Here is a 22,277-nt window from a genome sequence, read left to right as displayed (position 1 = left end):
TGAGATCTCAAGTCCAGAGAGAGAGGCTGCCTCTCGTTAGGAAGTGGCAAAATGACTGTGTCTTCACGAGGGAGGACTCTCTGTGCCTACCGTCCCACTGCTCCCAGCCCCCCACCCCAGGTGCAAGGCTGACTCTCTGCCCAAATGATGCCTCCTCCCTGAGGCCTCCCCTGACCCTCTCATTGTAAGTGGGTGTCCGCCCCTTTGTTTTTTAGCACTTTACCCTGTTGGAATCCTGTATGACAACTGTGACCGCTTGTAATGACATATCTTTTTGCACGCTTGGTTAGAGCTGTCTTCCCCACCAACCTGTAAACCCCATGGGGACAGGGTCCTACCCCAAGGATGCCGCAAGTGCATGTGCAGTCCTGGCACGTGGCTTCTAATAGCGCACGAGGCAGACCCACCAAGAGTCGGCCTGCCTGCATGTTCCCGGGGCTGGACCAGCGCGCCTAGGAGAACAAAGTCTCACTGGCCAGGTGCTCCTGTAAAACACCTCCAGAAATACTTGTTATGATTGAACCTCCACTAAAGATAACTTTGAGCTTTATTTGTAGAAGGGATCTGCTAGGAAAATGGTGTAAGCAAGACGATCATGACAGTGTAACCTGCTTAAGAGTTACATTCCAGGAAAAGGTGTTCGTACCACTTACTGAAACTGTTTTCATCCGGTAAAGGTATGCTTTATAACACACTTACAAGGGTGCTGGATAAGTGTAAATCTTGGAAGTCAGAAAAATAAACAGGTTTTTCGATATTCTGTAACTCACCCTTGCTTTTTCATGTATTCTGAATTAGTGAGCCCTCACAATATGTAGAGTCCTAGAAGCAACAGAAAAAAGGATACCTTTTACTCCCAGACTAAGTCCTTTCACAGTGGGTGAAGGTAGCCTATTAAAAGTTATTTGATATTCTTTTTTTTTAAGTAAGAGAAAAATACTGCTTATGCAAATACATCGTTTTGAAAGAGTAGTTCAAACTACAATGTAAAACCTCTTCCTTCAAATAGGGAGCCTAAAACCATATTGGAAAGAAAACACTACCAAATAAGATGTGTCTCGTCATTTTTATTGCTTGGCCTTAAGTATCTGCCATCTTATTAAAGGGAAACTTTTCCAAAAATAGCCTCTCAATCCTTACGCACAGTTTGGCAGTAATAATCTTTTACATTTAAGTCAAATAAGGAATTATGGATGTGACAGTCAGCTTTTTTTAGTGATCCTATCTGTCACTGCAGGAAGTTCAGATGCTCTCATGCACGGGCATCTTATGCTTCTCTAAAATTCTGCTTCTGATTAAGCCAAAGATGAACAAGGGAGATATTACCTGATTAACAGTCATGTTATTTGTTGAACAGAAAAGAGGAAAGTGGAGAGAAGGGAAAAGGAGAGAGGACCAGGAGCAGGCCACTGATTCGTGACATGCATTTATCCCTTCCTGCCCTCCACTTTCACTCAACAATGATGTTACTGCTTTACCAGGCAGCACTTCTGCACAGAAGGGGAAGTCAAAGCAGTATGATGGTGATTCTTTGACGATTACAAATAAGGGGATAACTTTTTCTCTAGATCACAAGGGACTAGAAAGAGAATAAGAAAACAGAAAGGCAAAAGAAAAAGAGAGCTGCCTATACGGTAAAAATCTCCAGAACAATTCAATCAAAGCCAGAGTTACTTTCTGAGACTTCCCTGGTGGTCCACTGGGTAAGACTCCGCACTCCCAATGCAGGGGGCTTGGGTTCGATCCCTGGTCGGGGAACTCGATCCCACATGCATACTGCAAGTAAGGAGTCCGCACAGCACAACTAAAAGATCCCACAACGAAGACCTGGTGCAGCCAAAATAAATATTAAAAAAAAAAAAAAAAAGCCACAGTTATTTTCTAACTGGGAGATTGAGCACTAATCCCACTATGAGGACCCCACCTTCATGACCTCATCTACCTTAATTACCTCCCAAAGGCCCCATCTACAAATGAATACCATCATATTGGAAGGTCACCGCTTCAACATCTGAACTTTGGGGCAATCAAACATTCAGGCCATTACAGGAGCCTTTAGGTTTTTGTACAAGAGGGTCTGGACCTCTTTGGCCTCTGTGACCTCATATCCTGGTCCCCCCTGAGGTGACTAGAGCACTGAAACCACTCCAGGTCACTGGACACACTAAGATCCCACGACCAACCGTGGGACACTTAAGCCCAGCCGCTGCAATGCACGTAATTGGGGCTGGAATTGCTGCACTTATTGGCTCCAGGCTTGCCCTCCAACAAGTTTTCTATGAAGGATTTTAACTGCACTCATTCTAGGCCTCCAGAGAGTCCTGAGTTATTCCTCTCCCTGTGTCTTTTAAACCTTTGTGCTTTTATACATGCTTTCCCTCTGCCTGGAATCCAATCCTTTTCTTCTCTTGCTAGAGATTCAGTTGATACATCACCTCTATTCTGAAAACTGTCCCAGTAGTCCTTTCACTCAGGCAAGGTATTCATCCCTCCTTGTATATACTACTATTGCAGTACTTATCACTCTCTGCAGCAATTATTGGTTTAAACATCTGCCTCTCCTACTAGAGAGTGAGCTCTGGGCCTGGGCCTTACCTGTCTTTTTATCCCTGGATATAGCAGGGTCTAGATGTAAGTAAGTGCTCAGTAAATAACAGTCAATTATTCTATGAATATTACTTTTCCCTTACACACATTTTGGTTCACGGTATGTGAATGGCAAGGGAACTCACATTTATTTAGCACTTACTATGTACCAGGTTCTATGTTAAATACCCCATTTTATTGTCAAGACAAATTTGTAAGATAGGAATCATTGGTTTGAATAAAATGGAGACCAAAGAACCATCTTATTAGAAATAGGAGAAGAGTATTTATTCAAAATGTCTAGGGACCTACCTAATCTATTTTGGATTAATAATATTTCTGGAGCTTAGTTACCTTAACTCTAAAAGAGCAGTGATTGAAAATGAGGCTTTACAATCCCACTCCTAGGCATGTATCTAGACAAAACGATAATTCGAAAATATACATGCACCCCTATGTTCATTGCAGCACTATTTACAATAGCCAAGACACGGAAACAACCTAAATGTCCATTGACAGATAAATGGATAAAGAAGATATGGTATATATACATAATGTAATATTGCTCAGCCATTAAAAAGAATGAAATAATGCCATCTGCAGCAACATGGATGAACCTAGAGATTATCATACTAAGTGAAGTACGTCAGAAAGAGAAAGACAAATACTATATGATATCACTTATATGTGAAATCTAAAATACGACACAGATAGCATATCTATGAAACAGAAACAGAGTAACAGATATAGAGAACAGACTTGTGGTTGTGAAGGGGTGGGGTGGGAGAGGGAAAGATTGGGAATTCGGGATTAGCAGATACAAACTATTATATACAGGATGGATAAACGACAAGGTCCTAGTACATAGCACAGGGAACTAACTATATTCAATATCCTGTGATAAACCATAATGGAAAAGAATATGAACAAGAATGTATATATATGTATAACTGAATCACTTTGCTGTACAGCAGAAGTTAACACAATATTGTAAGTCAACTATACTTCAATAAAATTTTTTAAATGGTGCTTTAACAAATACCATGTGTTATATGAATGACTGAAATTTAACATTTAGCATAGTCTGGACCTACCAAAACATGTAAATGACCAAGAACCACCCAACTTGGCATTGACAGTAAGACCGCCTTGATGTTAGTGGAGCGGTCCACCATGGTCCAGTTTACCCTGCATTCAGTGGATTGTGTTGTTGCAACACCACCCACTAGTCCTTTGAAGCTGGTGGATCACAGCATCCCCACTCACATTGTTCCTCAGCGCAGATGTTCTTCAATAATCACACTGCATGATTTTAAAAACTGGATGAAAAAATTCTTTAAAAATAATGCCACTGTGTGGATACTTCTGGTGTTCAGATGCCCAGATAAATGACCTTTTATTGTCCTGATTTTGTGGTTTCCTAGGACTAACATCAAAAGCGCACAGAAGTCATGTTTTGGTTATCACCAATATACTCCACATGTCTCTCCTGTCAGTAAGGGCAGATGTGATATTTCACAACAGCGAACTCATTACCTTTACCTCCAGGAAATCTGCTTGGGTGTAAATTGTGAAATGTGTTATGCCACATAGCGTGCCTTAATAATTTTGGAAGTTAGGAGCCGTCAAAACACATACACAGCTGAGAACTGGCAAACTTTCCCTAAAAACTGTTGTGTTAATTTGGTTTGTCAACTTGTTCCTGAGTACTGTTTGGACTCAGACACACAAAAGCTACAGCCACCACCACCTTAAGGCTCACAGTTACTCAGGGGTTAGATGGAAAGAGGGGCAGGAGCACAAATAAAGGTCAGAAGGTCCAACTGCCTGGCCCTTTTGCTTAAAGGAAGGAAGTTCAGTTTCATGTGTAAAGAAACTGAGCTTTAGACTGTCTGGACCCAGGACCAGCTCTGAAGGTCATTCCACGGCCCCCCGCACCACCATGGCAGATGGCCCATCACACACCTCAAGGTTTGCACGACCAGGGAAGCTGCAGACCACAGAGGGATTGAGTTGGAGAACAGACTACCAATGGACCTTCTCGTCTTTGAAAAAAGAAATAAAATTAGGTTTCAATGTTTGTAAGCCCATTCATAGACTGTTCTGATCCTCCAGTTTTTTGCTTGATAATGTAGAGTATATAAATATATATATGCGTATACAACTACCACCCACCAATGTGTATGTGTATTTACATCTTCACATTTCATTTGACTCTTTGTTTTATTAGTATGTACACTCCTAAGTCACTAAGAACCATAAACACTGGACTTGAAGGTATATTAATTCTAAAAGAAACCAAACCACTAATTAGTCATTAATTCATCAAACATGCTTATTGATACCTGGTACAATGTGGTTATAACATGGTGCCAATGTACAGTTAAATGAATTATATTTAAGAATCAAAGGGCAAGGGTTAAACTCTAATCTCTCCTACCCCAACCCCCCAAAGTTAAAGCAGCAAGCAGAAAGGAGAGCCAGATCTGGCTGATTTTCAGTTCTGTTTGTTTCCTTACTTATGAGAAACGACAAGTAACATGATGTTCCAGACGCTGGAAAGTTCACATAGAAGTTTAAGACACAATTCTAGGACTCAAAACACTTGCCGTCAAAACCAAATATGTAAATAAGTTGCTGGGTAGAGAACAATCTTCTCCAGGAGAGAAGACCGTAGCAGATTGCAGAGGGTGCAGAGGGGGATGGAGGAAAGTTACTTTTGTTTATTAAAAAATGGATCAGAAAGGTTCTGGAATTGTCATATAGTAGCATTGAAGAGGGCTTCACAGGGTTTGTGGGGCCCACTCCACAGGGAGGGAAAACAGCCTGGTTTTCCATGGTTAAGGTAGAGAAAAATAGAAAAGTCTGGAACACTAAATAGAAGCCATCTTGTGGGTAGTCCTAACTGCCAGTGTTAACTGCCAGAGTGCAGTGACCAGAGCAGTTTGAGAAGCACAGGGGAATGACAGAACTCTAAGAGAACTAATCTGGTTGCAATTAACAGAATGAATTTCCTGAAAGAGAGAAGGCAGGAACACCAGTCAGGAAGTAATTACAGCAGTTTGCTCATCCATCCATTCATTCATCAAGGATACATTTATTGATCATGTAATATATTTTCGGGCATCTGCACGCACTAAGGGAGACTGGGATACGGCGGTGAACAAGGCACAGAGCCCTCAGGACTTAGAATCCAGGGAGAAAAAAGGCATCACAGTTCAGGAGGCAAGAACTCTGATGGAGCTGAGCACGGGGTGCCCTGGAAGGTGACCCTTGGGTTGAATCTTAAGGGTTAGGTAGGGGTTGGTCAAGGGAAGAAGAGTGGGAAGGGTAACTGGTCAGAAGGAACAGCTGGTACAAAAACACTGATCTTGGACAACCTGACACATTCCGGTCTGCAAGAGGCTCTGGTCCAGAAGGATGTGAACTGAATCTTTTATTATTTATTAAAAATAATTATATTAAATAAACTACAATCACAGCCATTTATTCATTAAGTACTTAGTATGTGCCAGGCACTGTTCTTTACACTGTTAATTTAATCCTCACAACTCTATGAGGTAGACATTGCTATTCCCATTTTACAGATGCACAAACTGACTTCAAGTGCCTCAGAAATTTGCTTCTCAGAATCACACAGCTATTGGGATTAACATATACACACCACTATACGTAAAACAGATAATCAACAAGGACCTACTGTATAGCACAGGCAACTCTACTCAACACTCTGTAATGGCCTATATGGGAAAAGAATCTGAAAAGGAATAGATATATGTGTATGTATAACTGAATCACTTTGCTGTACACCTGAAACTAACACAACATTGTAACTCAATTATACTCCAATATAAAATAGAAATTTTAAAAAAACCATAAAGCAACCAGGACTAAAATAAAAATAAAAATTCTTTTTAGTACTTAAAAAAAAGAAAAGAATCACACAGCTATTAACTATTGATTAGGGGATTCAAACCTAAGTCTTTCTCACTCGAAAATCAACCTTGAGCCCTGAAAAGACAAGTAAGAGCTATACAACAGAAAGATGGAGCAAGCATTCCAGGCAGAGGAAACCTCAAGGCATGCATGTGTGGGCCACCAAGCAAGTTGGAATGATCAGAGAGTGAGGCACAAGGCTGGGGTGGGAGAGATGAGGGTGGAGAGGCAGTCAGAGGCCAGGCCATGGTGGACCTCGCTTTGTAGGCTGAAGGGTGTGAACTTTAACTTGGAACCCGTGAGAGCCATTGAAGACTTACATACATGAAAGGCTGGAGGGGACAGACACATGCGCGCTGAGGTGTGGTGAGTGGGGAAAGACTGCTGGCAGAATCTCACTAATCCAGCGAGTCTTGATGGTGACCACGCTCAGAATTCTCTTCCTAGAAGAATTAGTAAGATGATGTTCAGACAGCCTAAGTGAGAGGGGAGTGATGGCAGCTCTCATAGAAAAGTGGACTCCAGAGCACAGGGGTCTGTGTGCTTGGGAGGGGGGATGGGTCGGTGGGAGGGGGTGGATCAGAGAGAGAAGGTGCTGATGAGTTGAGTTCAAGTTTAGACTGTTGGGTTCACAGTTCTAGTCTCAGAAGAAAGGTCTGGGTAGGAAACAAAGGTTTGGGCTATAGATCTGGGCAGGAAAAGAAATCATCATAATAAGCATGGACTATTAACCAGGTACTATTAACCATGGACTATTAACCATAATGCTTTCCATGTATTTTCTCTGTAATCCTTTCAAGAACCATATGAAATAGATATTGTTATTACCCTCATTTTACAGACTATGGCTCCAACTAAGCCACAAGGACATTAAATGACCTGCCAAGGGCCACACTATTAGTAAAGGACCCATACACCACACCTCAATTTCTCACACATTTGTGAATGCGATCCACGATAGAAACACGTTTTACATTGCCGTCCAGTCCAGAAATGTGTATTTCACTAAAACCAAAGTTGCCTGAGACCACACTTAGCCCCCTGCTGCCTTCTATTCTATTTCATTTTTTAAATAGGCTGCTGGCAACCCACAACTTGATTCACAACCTGCTCGTGAAACCCACAGTTTGAGAACGGCTGTTCAACTCCTCCTACCTCCCTCGCCTGAACTGGGTGACAGCGGTGGGACCTCAAAGGTGAGGAGAGATGTCAGCGACATCATAGACCCCAGGAGGGAACTTCACTGCAGGGTGGTTTAAGCCAAAAGTATAACATGATGAGAAGTGAATCTCTTTTGCCAAATTTCACCCTGAGGACCTGTCTGTGGAAGCTAGCCCTTCGGCAGTGAGTCGTTCACTGGCTGTCACACACATTTATGGGGATGGAAGCCTTTTTTGCTGCCAAGTGTTTACACTGTATGGTTCAGGAAAAGATGCAGATGCACTTCGGAGAATACTGAAGTTGTTAGTTCTAACATTGCTACAGTATTCCGTGGCAGCAGAATGTGGGCACACAGCCCAAAGCAAACCAAATTCCTACAGACAGTAATTGCAATAGGAAACAATACCTCCAAGGAGGAAGTTATGGAATACGGCAGTCAACATCTTGCTCAGCAGGAAATGATTTTGCTGGCAGGACTTTAGGAATCCACCGCCAAAATATATCATAGACCCTGAATGTATGCACTCTCCCTGCTGCCTCATAGGAAGAGGGGAGATGTTCCTTTTCACTGGAATTAACCTGTTCTGAGTGGCCTCCAGGGTCTCACTCCCTCAGTTAACCCTTCCTTCCTCTTTAGCGCCACCATTTTCTCCTATAACATAACTTCCCTCCCTTCTGACTTCAAATACACGCTTGTTTCCTCTCCAAAAGCCCCTCAGCATGCAGGAATATTGGGGGAGCTGCAACTGCTCTCCATGTTGGTAGTGGTGGTGGTTATACAACTGTGTGCACTGTCAAAACTCACAGAACTGAACACCAGAAAGGGTGAATTTTACAATTTGTAAACTGTATCTTTAAAAAAACATGACTTCAGAATAACCGCCCCCCTTTCTGAATCCTGCCACCCTGTGGTTACGTCCTCTTTCCCCCCACTTGCTCTCCCTGTGGTCTTCATTTGAGCTAAAACCCAAGTCTTCCCCCAGGTCACCACCCCCACTGCTTCCGCCCCCCAGTTCTCCTCCTATTCCCTGCCCACCTTCTATAGCTCCTGAAACTGCTACTAGAAACTCTCTTTTAATTCAGAACTTCGCTATCCCTCCTTTACCTCTTTAAACGCTGCTGCTTTGACTTCCTAGCAATCCTCTGACTCTGGGAATTTGCCAAAATTCCAAGCCCACTGCCTTCTCCTTCTGTATCCTCTCCCTCAGAGATCTCGCCCACTCTTGTGGATTAGAGGACAGCTTGAGTGCATCTGACTCCCAAATCTATGTCTACAGAGAGGACAGCTGGCTCGGGTTCCCAGTGACCCAGTGGCCATCTCCACTCTGTCATTGCCTCAAATTCAGCACGTGCAGCTGCCTTTGCCAGCTGCCCTCACTGGTGTGGATGACTTCACCGTCGGTCTTTCTCCCAGGCCAGAAACCCTGGGATTCCAGACAGTCATCAAGATCAAAGCAGGTAGCACAGCGGAAATGCTCTTGTGAACTGCCATGTTCTAGACTGATTATCATTTCTACTCCTGAAATCTTTCAACTACTCCTTTGAAATGTCTGTAGATTTCACCTATTTTTTTCTCCATCCTCTGCTCCCAGCCTACAGCTCCCTCCCTTCCCTCCAGTGTACTCTGTATTCTGTTGTTTGTCTATCTTTACTGAAACAACCTTTCCCCCCTTACTCTGCAGCTCAGGACTCTTTAAAACCTCCTGTCATGCATGGGCTGAATTGTGTCCCCCCCACCCCGGAAAAAAAAAGATGTGTTGAAGTCCCCTAATGCCTCAGAAAGACCTTAGTTGGAAATAGGTCTTCACAGAGGTGATCAAGTGAAAATGAGGTCATTAGGGTGAACCTTAATGCAATATGACTGGTGTCCTGATAAAAAAAAAGGAAATTTGGACACAGAGAAGGAAGACGACATGAAGAAACAGGGAAAAGACCATCTACAAGCCAAGGAATGCCTGAGGCCACAGGAAGCTAGGGGAGAGGCATAGAACAACTTCCTCCCAGCCCTCAAAAGGAGCCAACTCTGCCCGCACATGTTATGGACCAAAACACCAGTCCATGTTTCTCCATTTGGCCCTAAAGTTCTTTGATCTGGCCCCATCTTCCCCATTCAACCTTAATCCCACGACTTCCCTACTTAGACCTTCTGGTCAGTCCCTCCTCCAATCAGATGTGTCTCCCTCTAATCTACATCTGGAAATGGCTCTCCGCCTTCGCTTGGGATGTCCCCAACAGCCTATTATACCCTACCCACTTCTTTCTCCCATCTAAACCTCGCACATTCTTTAAGCTCTAACTTCAGTCCCTCTTCCTCCATTACACTGTCACTATTGTTTTCTCTCCCTTCTCTGAACTGTCAATGTACTAATCGTCTGTATCCTATAAACTGACACCTGATCGTGTCTCGTTCACATAGTTCCTTAATGGTTTCTTGTGTAATAGTCTCGGGTCTTGAGTTAAGTTTTAAGTCCCCATTGGAAACCACTTTTCCAGACACCTTTGGAAAAGTGGTTTCCAATTTGTTTTCTCAGTAAAACATCCTTTCGTCCAGATCTTCCCACAATTCTTGTATTATTTTATCACATAACATCCAATCAAATATTACTGAGCATCATTTGGGTTAGCCAGAAGGACATCCTAGCTGTGATTTCTAACTCTTCCTTTCCTGGAAAAGTCACTGGACTTCCCAGAGCCTTACTTTCCTCACCTCTAAAATGTTACTTCTCAGAGTCATTGTAAAGATAAGATGGAATGATTTATGTGAAAGTGATTTTTAAAAGGTAAAGATTTGCTCAAATGTGAGACTCAATCATTATTATCATCTCAGTGGCAAGTTAGCTGACCTAGTTAGCTGCCTTGTTGAAGAAATTATGGGTTTGAGTCAAGTGACCTGGTTCTTCTAGATTCGTGCCACCTGGGCCAATAAATTTCATGACTAATAGAGTGGGAAGAAGGATGGAGAAAACCGCAAAGCACATCCAGTGGGTCAGCAGGGTTATCTTCATAAATAAAAGATAGATAGCATGCAGTCACCTCAATCTACCTGAAGGCATGCAGCACCCCAGGCTCTCGGAAGACATAACTGACAGTCCCTGACACCATCAGCTCTGGTGCAATAAATCTGCAGGTAATATTATGCCGAAGTCAACAGGTTTAATGTTTTGTTCTGTTTTTATTTGGTGATTTAATTCTACTGGTTTTATGACTGAAAGCTAAACAAGAACTGCTAAATATGCCTGAAATACAAAAAGCAAGTCAACCTCTGTCAATTTAGAATCTCAGTATGGTTCATCCCATGAGCATATTGAATCAAAGAAGAGCCAAACTCTCTCCAATTTCCAAAGAAGACAAGCTTTAGTGGTATATGGAGTTGATGTGTTTGGTAAGTATTCACATCCCCAAACCACCAAACTTTCCCCAGCCATATGAATTTAGACTTGTTGTTTTTCTCAATTTAAATGTTGCTTTTTTTAAAGGGGTTAAATTAACTTTTTTTCTTTTACTTCACTTTGGTACTTGTTCCAAAAACTTTAAAGCCTGGCCAACGATTTTGAGTGAATTAAGTGATCGGTCTTAAGTTGTGGATGCCAAACACAGCCTGCATGTTAAGAATGTAAGTGTTGCAGCAATTTTTATGTGTAGAATTCAGAAAGCTGAGCCTTGGGTCTCTACGGCCTGGAAGATACATCTAGGAGACAAGCAGGAGGTCTGAGTGTCTCCACTAGGAGTGACTCCCTCCCTCTGGTCTGCTGGTGACCTCCTGTCCCCACGGACCACCCATGGACAGATTCCAGCTCAACAGCTGAATAATGCAGATTGAAGACTAAAGTACTCGTTGAGAGACCTGGCAGCACTTCGGTGAATGCCTTTACCCAAGGGACTTGATGAAGAGGAAATGGTTTGGGAAAAATATCTAAGAAAAGAAATCTATTCAGTTCTATTTAGATTTAGTTCTAGCATGGAGCATCCTGTGTGGAATAAGCCCCGAACATGCTAAGAATATCTTGCCCTGCATTACAAATTGAAAACCAGCTCCCATGCAGATGGAATTCAGAATTTTATAACTCAACAAATCTGCTCCCTCCCATTACAGAAACTGCTTCTAACTATTCAAAGCAAATTCTTAATTATTCTTGACATGTAAAGGCTTTTTTAGAAAGTAGTATGAATTTGATCTGTGATAGATGCTTATTAAAAATTGAGAAGCTTTGTTTAAGAATTTCCTCAAGTAAAAGCCTTATAGAGGAAATCCCAGAGAGATCCTATTGTTTTTTTTCTTTTAATGACATTGTGTTAAAAATGAATAAAACATACCTTCTTCTGTGGGGTCTGTAACTGAAGCAGAGACATTAGAATAAATGTCACAGGAAAAAGGAACACTTTGCACAGACACCCCCTCACACTCCCGCCTCTTCCCATTTCAGGCTCGTAGATCTTTCCATGTTGTTTTGGTGGGTGGCTTGCAGCTTCGAGTGGGTTTTTGAGCCTTCAGGCATCAATTACTCTGTACTTCAGGTTTCTGGATTGAGATGTTTGGGGAGGGAGGGGATGAAAGACAGTCGAAAGGTAATTGCTACTTGATGGCTGAAAGCAGACAAAAGCAGCAGGAAGACCCCAGTTAGCTCATCCTTCCTGTAAGCAAATGGCACCCCATCACATTACTTCCTTGTACAACATGACTGTGTGACTTCCAGGTGACCTGGGGCAAAAGACAGCATTTGTCATCTAAGGCTCTTTTGTTGTAGAGTAGGTGGCACAACAGATTTACGGGCGCGTTGCTTCCCTAAAATGGAAATAGCTTTGTAAAACAAGACTTCTTTTTCATGGTACCAGGTATCTGGAGACCACGTTCTGTAGCTCTTTGTTAAGTTTGGCTCTGATCAATGTCCTCATTATTGGCTAAGATTTAGAAGAGAAAGGCACCTAATTTTTGCCATTTCTGTTCTGCAGCTATCAAGATGCAAACATTCAGCCCTTTCGAGTACCTTTTTATCGTCTTCCCTTGGGTGACTTCTGATTGGTCACACTAAAAGAAGAAGGGTATGCAGGATATGTGCTCACGTTTCATAAGAGGTTCACTTTTACAATCTCCTTCCTTGACTAATCTGGCAATTATTTTGCCTTTCATAAGCAGAATCCAATGCAGGAAGACCTAAATAGACATTTCTCCAAAGAAGACATACAGATGGCCAAAGAGCACATGAAAAGCTGCTCAACATCACTAATTATTAGTGAAATGCAAGTCAAAACTACAATGAGGTATCACCTCACACCAGTCAGAATGGCCGTCATCAAAAAGTCTACAAACAATAAATGCTGGAGAGGGTGTGGAGGAAAGGGAACCCTCCTACACTGCTGGTGGGAATGTAAATTAGTACAACTACTATGGAGAATAGTATGGAGTTTCCTTAAAAAACTAAAAATAGAGCTACCATATGATCCAGCAATCCCACTCCTGGGCATATATCCAGATAAAACTATAATATGAAAAGATACATGCACTCCAATGTTCATTTCAGCACTATTCACAATAGCCGAGACATGGAAGCAACCTAAATGTCCATCGACATAGGAATGGATAAAGAAGATGTGGTGTATATATAAAATGGAATATTACTCAGCCATAAAAAAGAATGAAATAATGCCATTTGAGGCAACATGGATGGACCTAGAGATTAGCATACTAAGTGAAGTAAGTCAGACAGAGAAAGACAAGTATCATATGATATCACTTATTTGTGGAATCTGAAAAAAAAATGATACAAATGAATTTATTTACAAAGCAGAAACAGACTCACAGACTTAGAAAACACACTTATGATTACCAAAGGGAAAAAGTGGGGGCTGGGATAAATTAGGAGTTTGGGATTAACATACACACACTGCTATATATAAAATGGACAAACAACAAGGACTTACTGTATAGCGCAGGGAACTCTACTCAGTATTCTGTAATAACCTATAAGGAAAAAGAATCTGAAAAAGAATGGATATATATGTATGTATAACTGAATCACTTTGCTGTACACCTGAAGCTGACAAAATATTATAAATGAACTATACTCCAATAAAAAAAAAAAAAAAAAACCAATGCAGGAGGTAAGCAGAGGGAGCCCTGGACATATGCTGAACAATACCGGAGAGCCAGCTGCCCCAAATCTGCAAGGAGATGATTCACTCACCAATACCGAGGAGATGACTGTGCACTGAGATACAGCCTGCGCTGCCGCTAAAGCAAGCTGTGCCACATGAAGAGATGCTCAACATCATTAATTATTAGAAAAATGCAAATCAAAACTACAATGAGTTACCACCTCACACTGGTCAGAAAGGCCATCATTAAAAAGTCTACAGGGAATTCCCTGGCAGTCCAGTGGTTAAGACTCCACGCTTTCACTGCCAAGGGGCCAGGTTTGATCCCTGGTCGGGGAACTAAGATCCCATAAGCCACACGGCATGGCCAAAAAATTTTAAAAATTAAAAAAAGTCTACAAACAACAAATGCTGGAGAGGGTGTGGAGAAAAGGGAACCCTCTTGCACTGTTGGTGGGAATGTAAATTGATACAGCCACTATGGAGAACAGTACGGAGGTTCCTTAAAAATCTAAAAATAGAATTACCCTATAACCCAGCAATCCCACTACTGGGCATATACCCAGAGAAAACCATAATTCAAAAAGACACATGCACCCCAATGTTCACTGCAGCACTATTTACAATAGCCAGGTCATGGAAGCAACCTAAATGCCCATCAACAGACGAATGGATAAAGAAGATGTGGTACATACATACAATGGAATATTACTCAGCCATAAAAAGGAATGAAATTGGGTCATTTGTAGAGATATGGATGGACCTGGAGACTGTCATACAGAGTGAAGTCAGAATGAGAAAAACAAATATCATATACTAACGCATATATGTGGAATCTAGAAAAATGGTACAGATGAACCGGTTTGCAAGGCAGAAATAGAGACACAGATGTAGAGAATAAACGTATGGACACCAAGGGGGGAAAGCAGCGGGGGGTGGTGGTGGGATGAATTGGGAGATTGGGATTGACATGTATACACTGATGTGTATAAAATGGATGACTAACAAGAACCTGCTGTACAAAAAAAATAAATTAAATTTTTAAAAAAGTCTACAAGGAATTCCCTGGTGGTCCAGTTGTTAAGATTCCACGCTTTCACTGCCAAGGGCCCAGGCTGGATCCCTGGTCAGGGAACTAAGATCCCATAAGCCGCGTAGCATGGCCAAAAAGTTTTTTTTAATTAAAAAATAAATTTTAAAAAGTCTACAAATAACAAATGCTGGAGAAGGTGTGGAGAAAAGGAACCCTCCTACAATGTTGGTGGGAACGTAAGTTTGTGCAGCCACTATGGAAAACAGTGTGGAGGTTCCTCAGAAAACGAAAAATAGAATTACCATATGATCCAGCAATCCCACTCCTGGGCATATATCCAGACAAAACTATAGTTCAAAAAGATACACGTAGGGCTTCCCTGGTGGCACAGTGGTTAAGAATCCACCTGCCAGTGCAGGGGACACGGGTTCGAACCCTGGTCTGGGAAGATCCCACATGCCGCGGAGCAACTAAGCCCACGTGCCACAACTACTGAAGCCCACGCAACTAGAGCCCATGCTCTGCAACAATAGAAGCCACCGCAACGAGAAGCCCGTGCACTGCAACAAAGAGTAGCCCCCGCTCGCCACACTAGAGGAGCCCCATGTGCAGTAACGAAGACCCAACCCAGCCAAAAATAAAATAAATAAAATAAATTTATTAAAAAAAAAAGACACATGCACCCCCACGTTCATGGTAGCACTATTCACAATAGCCAAGACGTGGAAACAACCTAAATGCCCATCAACAGATAAATGGATAAAGAAGATGTCGTACATATATACAATGGAATACTGCACAGCCATAAAAAAGAACGAAATAATGCCATGTGCAGCAACATAGATGCAACTAGAGATTACCGTACTAAGTGAAGTAAGTCAGAAAGACAAATTTCATATGATACCACTTATATGTGGAATCTAAAATATGACACAAATGAACCTATCTATGAAACAGAAACGGAATCTGGACATAGAGAACAGACTGGTAGTTGCCAAAGGGGAGGGGGTTGGAGAAGGGATGGAGTGGGAGTTTGGGGTTAGCAGATGTAAGCTTTTATATATATAGAATGGATAAACAACAAGGTTGTACTGCATAGCACAGAGAACTATATTTAATATTCTATGATAAACCATAATGGAAAAGAATATTAAAAAAAGAATGTATATATATGTATAACTGAATCATTTTGCTATACAGCAGAAATTAACACAACATTGTAAATCAACTATACTTCAATTAAAACTAAAGCAAAGCGTGCTGTTAACCTTGAACTACACAAAAAGGGGAGGGGTCAGAACTGACCCCAAGCTTCCCTTCTTTTGAGTCCTGCAGGTTCCTGCCCTTTCCCTTCCCCATCCTGTGCCTCCAGTTCACTATCTTCACTCCCAGCAGAATTATAACTAAGGCAGCCTGCCCAGCTACAAAGACAGCTGTGTACCCTCCCATTGTGTCCAACAGTGAGGATATCCAGACAAGCTAACAAGATGCAAATCCCCTGCAATGTGGTTAATGCCTTTTTTATCCCTAAGCAAAGGCCCAGAAAATTCATTCTTTTAGGTGGTTTTATAATATAGCTTTGACACCATTGTTGAATGTGCAACACTAATTTAAATAAATTGCATGTGGTCAGCAAAAGAGACAGTTCTGTCTGTTTAATCTGAGAGGTTATTTTCATGATTAAAGAGACCTGATCTCGTCCTCTTAATTAAGGCAAATCTCAAGGATAGCTATGCCCCCATTATGGGTCATTTTGATGCTAGCCTGGTCACTGTCGAACTGCTTGGTGGCTGGGGAAGGAATATTATAGGAATAGAGTCTTGCACCGAATAGGAGTCTTCGGGATAGGTAGAAAGTGTCACTTTGTCTGGGTCGTGTTTAAGAGCCAAGAACACACCTTCTGCTGCCAAAGGAATCAACTCTCAGGTCAAGGGGCCATCATGATTCCCTCAGGAATCTGAGCTGAACTACAGAGGGGGCTCCTACCACAGCCCTAGACCTGGTTTCCTAGGTGAGGAAATCAGAGAACAGGTGGGAGAAAGATGCTCGCTAATGTCTAAAGGTACCACCAAGGCTTGAAAATCCCTTCAAGGCTTATGCTCTGCCTTTTACACTATTGTACTTTTCAGATCATAAAGCAGGGGGTTTGAAACATAATATTTGTTCAATAAATCGTCTTGATGGCAGACTGGGCTGGAAACACAGCTTTCCTTTCTTCTACCTGATTGGACAGAACACTCTAAAACAAAACTGGGTCTAATCTTTCACATTTTTGGTCTTCCGTCAGATCTCTCTTTTCAGGAGTCTTAACCTGAGAACCTTTCCATGTTGTTTGCTTCCTGATCCTCACAATCGGCATCCCTGAAGGTCGGCAATGAGAGTCCTAAAATGCTAGTTCTGATCCTAATAGGAAAGAAGCAGGTCAGCCAGACTTTATGCCTCTCCCCATACTTTGGTTTAAATCAATTACTATATGTAAACTAAAAAAGACATCCCTCAAACAGCAGACATTCTGAAACCTGAAAAACATTTCTAATGAGACCGTGATTTAGAAAGCTAATCAACTCCCAGAACTCCAATTGCCTCCAGCATATTTGTACAAACTGCTCTGGTTCCAGAAGTCTGCATGTTGATTCATTTTACTGCAGTCAGGTTGGAAGAGAACCAGTTTCACAACTTCTATTTGGGACCTTCTAAACTGTCATAAATTAATAAAGATGCTGACCGATACAGTGTTTTTGTCTGACTCAAGGACACATCCTAAGCTTCCTGGCCAGCCCTTCTGCCTAAATAAATTTAATCTAGACATCCAGTATGTCATGAAAAAGAAGAAGGTACTGTAAATTCTAGGGAGAGGATATTTCTGTTCAAGGATTAAGATGAGATTCAAAGGCAGGATATGCAAAAATAATAGTTTTACATAGGAAGGAATCAGTATTCATTAAGGCAAAATATTTGCCAACAAGAGCTCAAATTCTGAGGTTGAATTTCCACTAAACTCTTTCTTTTTTATCAGTTTATTTCTTTTATTTATTTTTGGCTGCACTGTCTCTTCGTTGCTGTGCACGGGCTTTCTCTAGTTTCGGCGAGCAGGAGCTACTCTTCGTTGCGGTGCGCATGCTTCTCATTGCGGTGGCTTCTCTTGTTGCAGAGCATGGGCTCTAGGCACGCAGGCTTCAGCAGTTGTAGCACTGGGCTCAGTAGTTGTGGTTCTCGGGCTCTAGAGCGCAGGCTCAGTAGTTGTGGCGCACAGGCTTAGTTGCTCCACGACACAGGGGATCTTCCCAGACCAAGGCTCGAACCCATGTCCCCTGCATTGGCAGGTGGATTCTCTTTTTTTTTTTAAATTTAAATCCTGGCACTGTTTTTTTTTTTTTTTTTTTAATTTATTTATTTTTGGCTGTGCTGGGTCTTCATTTCTGTGTGAGGGCTTTCTCTAGTTGCGGCAAGCGGGGGCCACTCTTCATCGCAGGGCGCGGGCCTCTCACTATCGTGGCCTCTCTTGTTGTGGAGCACAGGCTCCAGACGCACAGGCTCAGTAATTGTGGCTCACGGGCCTAGTTGCTCTGCGGCATGTGGGATCTTCCCAGACCAGGGCTCGAACCTGTGTCCCCTGCATTAGCAGGCAGACTCTCAACCACTGCGCCACCAGGGAAGCCCCCGGCAGGTGGATTCTTAACCGCTGCACCACCAGGGAAGCCCTCCACTAAACTCTTAAAAGCTGAGTGGCTGGTAAACAGTTGGCTTTTCTCACTAGGTTTATTCCTCTTCATTTCCCCTCTAGCTACTTATCTCAAAGGTTGCATTTACCAATTCTTCTAAGAACAAATCCTAGCCATATCAAAGACCTACCATTCTCTTCCAGAGAAAATAAACTAAACTCTCAGATAACTTGCAGTGACTTTTTCGGACCTGCCGACTGGCAGGTCAGTCTTGAGGTCTGATATCTAAGAGCATAAGAAATAATGCTGGAGACGGAGCATGCCAGTGCCTCAGCCTTGACTCAAGGTTTTTAAGATAAGAGTCTCAGAGAAGCCTCTCAAACAGATATTCGGGAAAGTATTATATTTTTCTTACGAAACCCCAAAGGAAAACCGTCCCTGTTCCTATCTGCATCATTAGCAGCAGCAGCAGAAGTGTACTGCCAGCACCTGCCAGCATAAACCTTTAGAGCCTGTATAAATCAAGCTAAGATTGTCTTTTGGGAATTTATAATCCAAGATGGATTTTGGTGTAAACCAAGCAGTGTCATTTTTAGTGGAGTAATGAGAGAAGAAGAACGTGTTATCTTCCCAGATTTTAGAATTTCAGTATGGCACTTTGAAAGGTTTTTTCAGCATTGCTGTATTACCAGATTGGGTTATCTCTGTTGAGCAGGCCAAATTCTCACCAAGCAGAGGCTGGAGAGGTGGTGAGTTACTGCTGCTCAGAAAAGGCCAAATAAACAGATCACGCCTGAGCCTCAAGGTAAATATCCAGCCTCTTTCTAGAGTAAGCAGTGGACAGAAACTCCAATGACAGAATTCAACCTTAGGACAGACCAAAGAAAAGGTCAGAGTGTGTGCTCTTAATTCTCAAGGAGACTCCTTAACCCACTTATATTCAGTGTCTTATATGCGAAGTTCTTTCTTTCTTTCTTTTTCTTTTTTTAAATTAATTAATTAATTTTGGCTGCACTGTGTCTTTGTTGCTGCGCGCGGGCTTTCTCTAGTTGTGGCGAGCGTGGGCTACTCTTCTTTGCGGTGCGCAGGCTTCTTATTGTGGTGGCTTCTCTTGTTGCAGAGCATGGGCTCTAGGCACGTGGGCTTCAGTAGTTGTGGCTCACTGGCTCTAGAGCACAGGCTCAGTAGTTGTGGTGAACGGGCTTAGCTGCTCCACGGCCTGTGGGATCTTCCCGGCCCAGGGCTGGAAGCCGTGTTCCCTGCATTGGCAGGTGGATTATTAACCACTGTGCCACCAGGGAAGCCTGCAAAGTTCTTTCCATTTGTGTTTCAATATGAAGCAGAAATAAGCTGACCAGACAATCAGGAAACCATGCAAGTCAACATTAAAATGATGATGCAAGAAAAAGAATTCAAGATGTAGGTGCCATATTTGCTTTTGAAAGATACAACGGAATTTCCAATGGAGGATTTAATAGACAAAGAGTTTTCCAGGGAAATAAAGGCAGGATTTGGAAAAATGTTCTGAGAATACTGATAAGGGGACACTGTCATCTAAACAAGTTGACTCTAAAAGGTAATTATATCCTAGATTCCATGATCCAAAAGAGTGGCATGGTATGTACCTAAATAAGACAGTATAGAAAATGGTAGGGAAAAAAGGGAGGGTCCAGGAAAAAGAATGTGCAAATATGGCGGTGATCTGGTGCTATCCTCTTGTACCCAGTCAGAATATGAATTATCTCACCATGAAGACATTTCATTAGTGTAGGTGGCCATGCCCGACTCAACCAAATCTGTGTTTATCCTGAGGGTGGAGAGAGGTCGAGTTTTTGCTTCTTTTTTTATAATTGATCCTTAATTGCTAGATATACTTAGGTTTGAAGAGGAAGGAACAAAGTAATGTGCGTCATAAAGAATTCAATCAAATCCCTTGCATCTTTGGTTAAGGTTGTGGTATCCCAAGGATTCTGAGTCATTCCTGCTCTTTTGTTTCTTTCCACCGAAAGGCAGGTACTAGGTCTGCAGGGTTGTAATCACGTGGCAAACTGAGACTGGAGGTCAAGAGAGCAGGGTGGTAGTGAAGCAAGCACATTACCTCTTCCACCCCCCGGTAAGGACTCGGAAGTACAAGGAGCCGCGCAACAAGCCCATAACTGTATTCTAAAATGACTGATGGAAAAGTTACTCTCCATTTTTAGAAGAAAATAGGCTAAAAACTGTCTCGCGGGGGAAAAAAGGCATTGGTGAGCATACCCTACCACCCTAGGGGCTCAGCCACTCTTTGGATGTCTGGAACTCTAGGTGCTTTAAAATCAACCATTTCAAAAGCGGTTGAATCTAAAACTGTCTCTATTCATAAATTAAGGTTGCTGAATTCTGGGGGGAGGGGAGGGGTGAAGACCCAGTTGCCTGTGGGGTTGGATTACAGGTGGGAACGAATTTAGAGTTCATAGAAAGCTTGGGATCTGACAGGCACTTCACGCGACAAACGTTCCTCTCCACTCCCAGCCTCTTACCTAATTTGTCCGCAGCATGCGGTTTGCAACATGGGGCATGTCTTTTCATAATGTATCAATCCAAAAAAAGCCCTGAAAACCCTCAAGAAATCGACATCGCTCTCCTCTAAGAAGCCAAAACTGTAGCATGAACTTGGGCAGAGGATCTGAGTAGAGGCTAATTAGGAAGGAAATCGGTTTCAGTAGTTGGTTGTAGGGAAACGACCGAAATGTAAAGAGAGAAGGAAACCCAACTTTTCAACAATTATTACATCTACTGCTTTAAGGTTGCAGAATATCTTTTCTTTTCTTTTCCCCTCAGTTGCAAAATGACGAGAAAAGCGTTTCTTCCGAAGCTCGGCGCACACCTTTCGGGACTGGCGGAGAGTCCCCGCCCCAGAAGAGCGAGGCAGGCGCGGGGCTGGCGGCCGGTCCCTGGCTCCCCCCCATGCACACCCCCACCCCACCGCCTAGGACCCGGAAGCGGAGCCTCCGCCGGCTCCGCACACCTCGGTCCACGCAGACCTCGCCCAGAGGGGAGGCTCCATGGGGCCGGGTCGGGCCCACCGGCGCAGCCGCGCACGCACAGCCCGGGCCGCGGCCCAGCAACAACCGACTTACTGAGCGACGGCGACCCGCTCGGCGACAGAAGAGGCGCGCACGGCCCGCGGCGGGTGAAGCCGCGGCACCGCCCGGCGCTCTCGGGCTCTATGCTGAAGCCGCGAAAACCCACGAGCCGAGGGAGAGCCGCCTCCCGGCTGGATCCCGAAGAGCCTCAACTCGGTGTCCTCGCTTCCAAGAGGCGCTCGGATCGGTCACTTCCATCCTGTGCTCAGGCCCGGGGCTGAGACATCTGTTTTCCATCAACCGCGCGACCGCGGCAAATCCTGGATTACGCACTGCCCGGCGCCCGCGGCGTTTCCGGCCCCCGGCGCGGCCGCTAATCCCCGCACACGCAGCAGGCAGAGCACACGCAACGCGACGCCCGGTTCCCGACTGCTTTCCGCGCGCGCTGACTGCGGGCTCCCGCGGCCCGCCGCGGGGGAGGACCAATCGCAGTCCCCGGGCAGAAGAAGGGTGGGCGCGGTTCTGAGGGCTACTCCCGAACACGCGTCCTCCCCCCAGTCCTGTAAACACGCTGCAAAGTCTGTCCCTTCGGGGGAATGACTTGTTTGCCCTGGCTGCAAAGTGTCAGTCTCTAGGACAGAATGGCTCATTACTCAGAGCAATCACAACTCCTGAAAGTGAGAGAGGAAAAAAATCTCTGCGTTTACTTTCAGTAAATTCTGACAATGTCAACGAGGACAC

The 22,277-nt window shown here is 43.4% G+C and overlaps 1 protein-coding gene across 10 annotated transcripts in view; it reads right to left on the bottom strand.

Annotated features, from left to right (window-relative positions):
- Positions 1-21,730, bottom strand: part of TRIM2 (tripartite motif containing 2) — a 193,769-nt gene extending 172,039 nt beyond the window's left edge. For 7 of the 10 annotated variants that reach the window (XR_014244519.1, XM_082391508.1, XM_082391516.1 and 4 more), the window contains exon 1: positions 11,998-12,202. Coding sequence is in view for 6 of the 10 variants with exons in the window: in XM_082391508.1 (XP_082247634.1) it covers positions 11,998-12,102 (105 nt within the window). In the remaining 4 variants the exon portion in view is untranslated. Of the gene's footprint in view, positions 1-11,997; positions 12,203-21,590 lie in introns of those variants that run through there. The other 3 variants (XM_082391519.1, XM_082391520.1, XM_082391510.1) reach the window with 3 other exon arrangements.
- Between the last annotated feature and the right edge of the window lie 547 nt (positions 21,731-22,277).

This window comes from Balaenoptera borealis (assembly GCF_965194805.1).
Source record: "Balaenoptera borealis genome assembly, chromosome: 4".
In the NCBI taxonomy this organism is placed as follows: domain Eukaryota; kingdom Metazoa; phylum Chordata; class Mammalia; order Artiodactyla; family Balaenopteridae; genus Balaenoptera; species Balaenoptera borealis.
The sequence above is the reverse complement of the archived record's forward strand: the minus strand, read 5'-3'. Positions and strand labels throughout refer to the sequence as shown.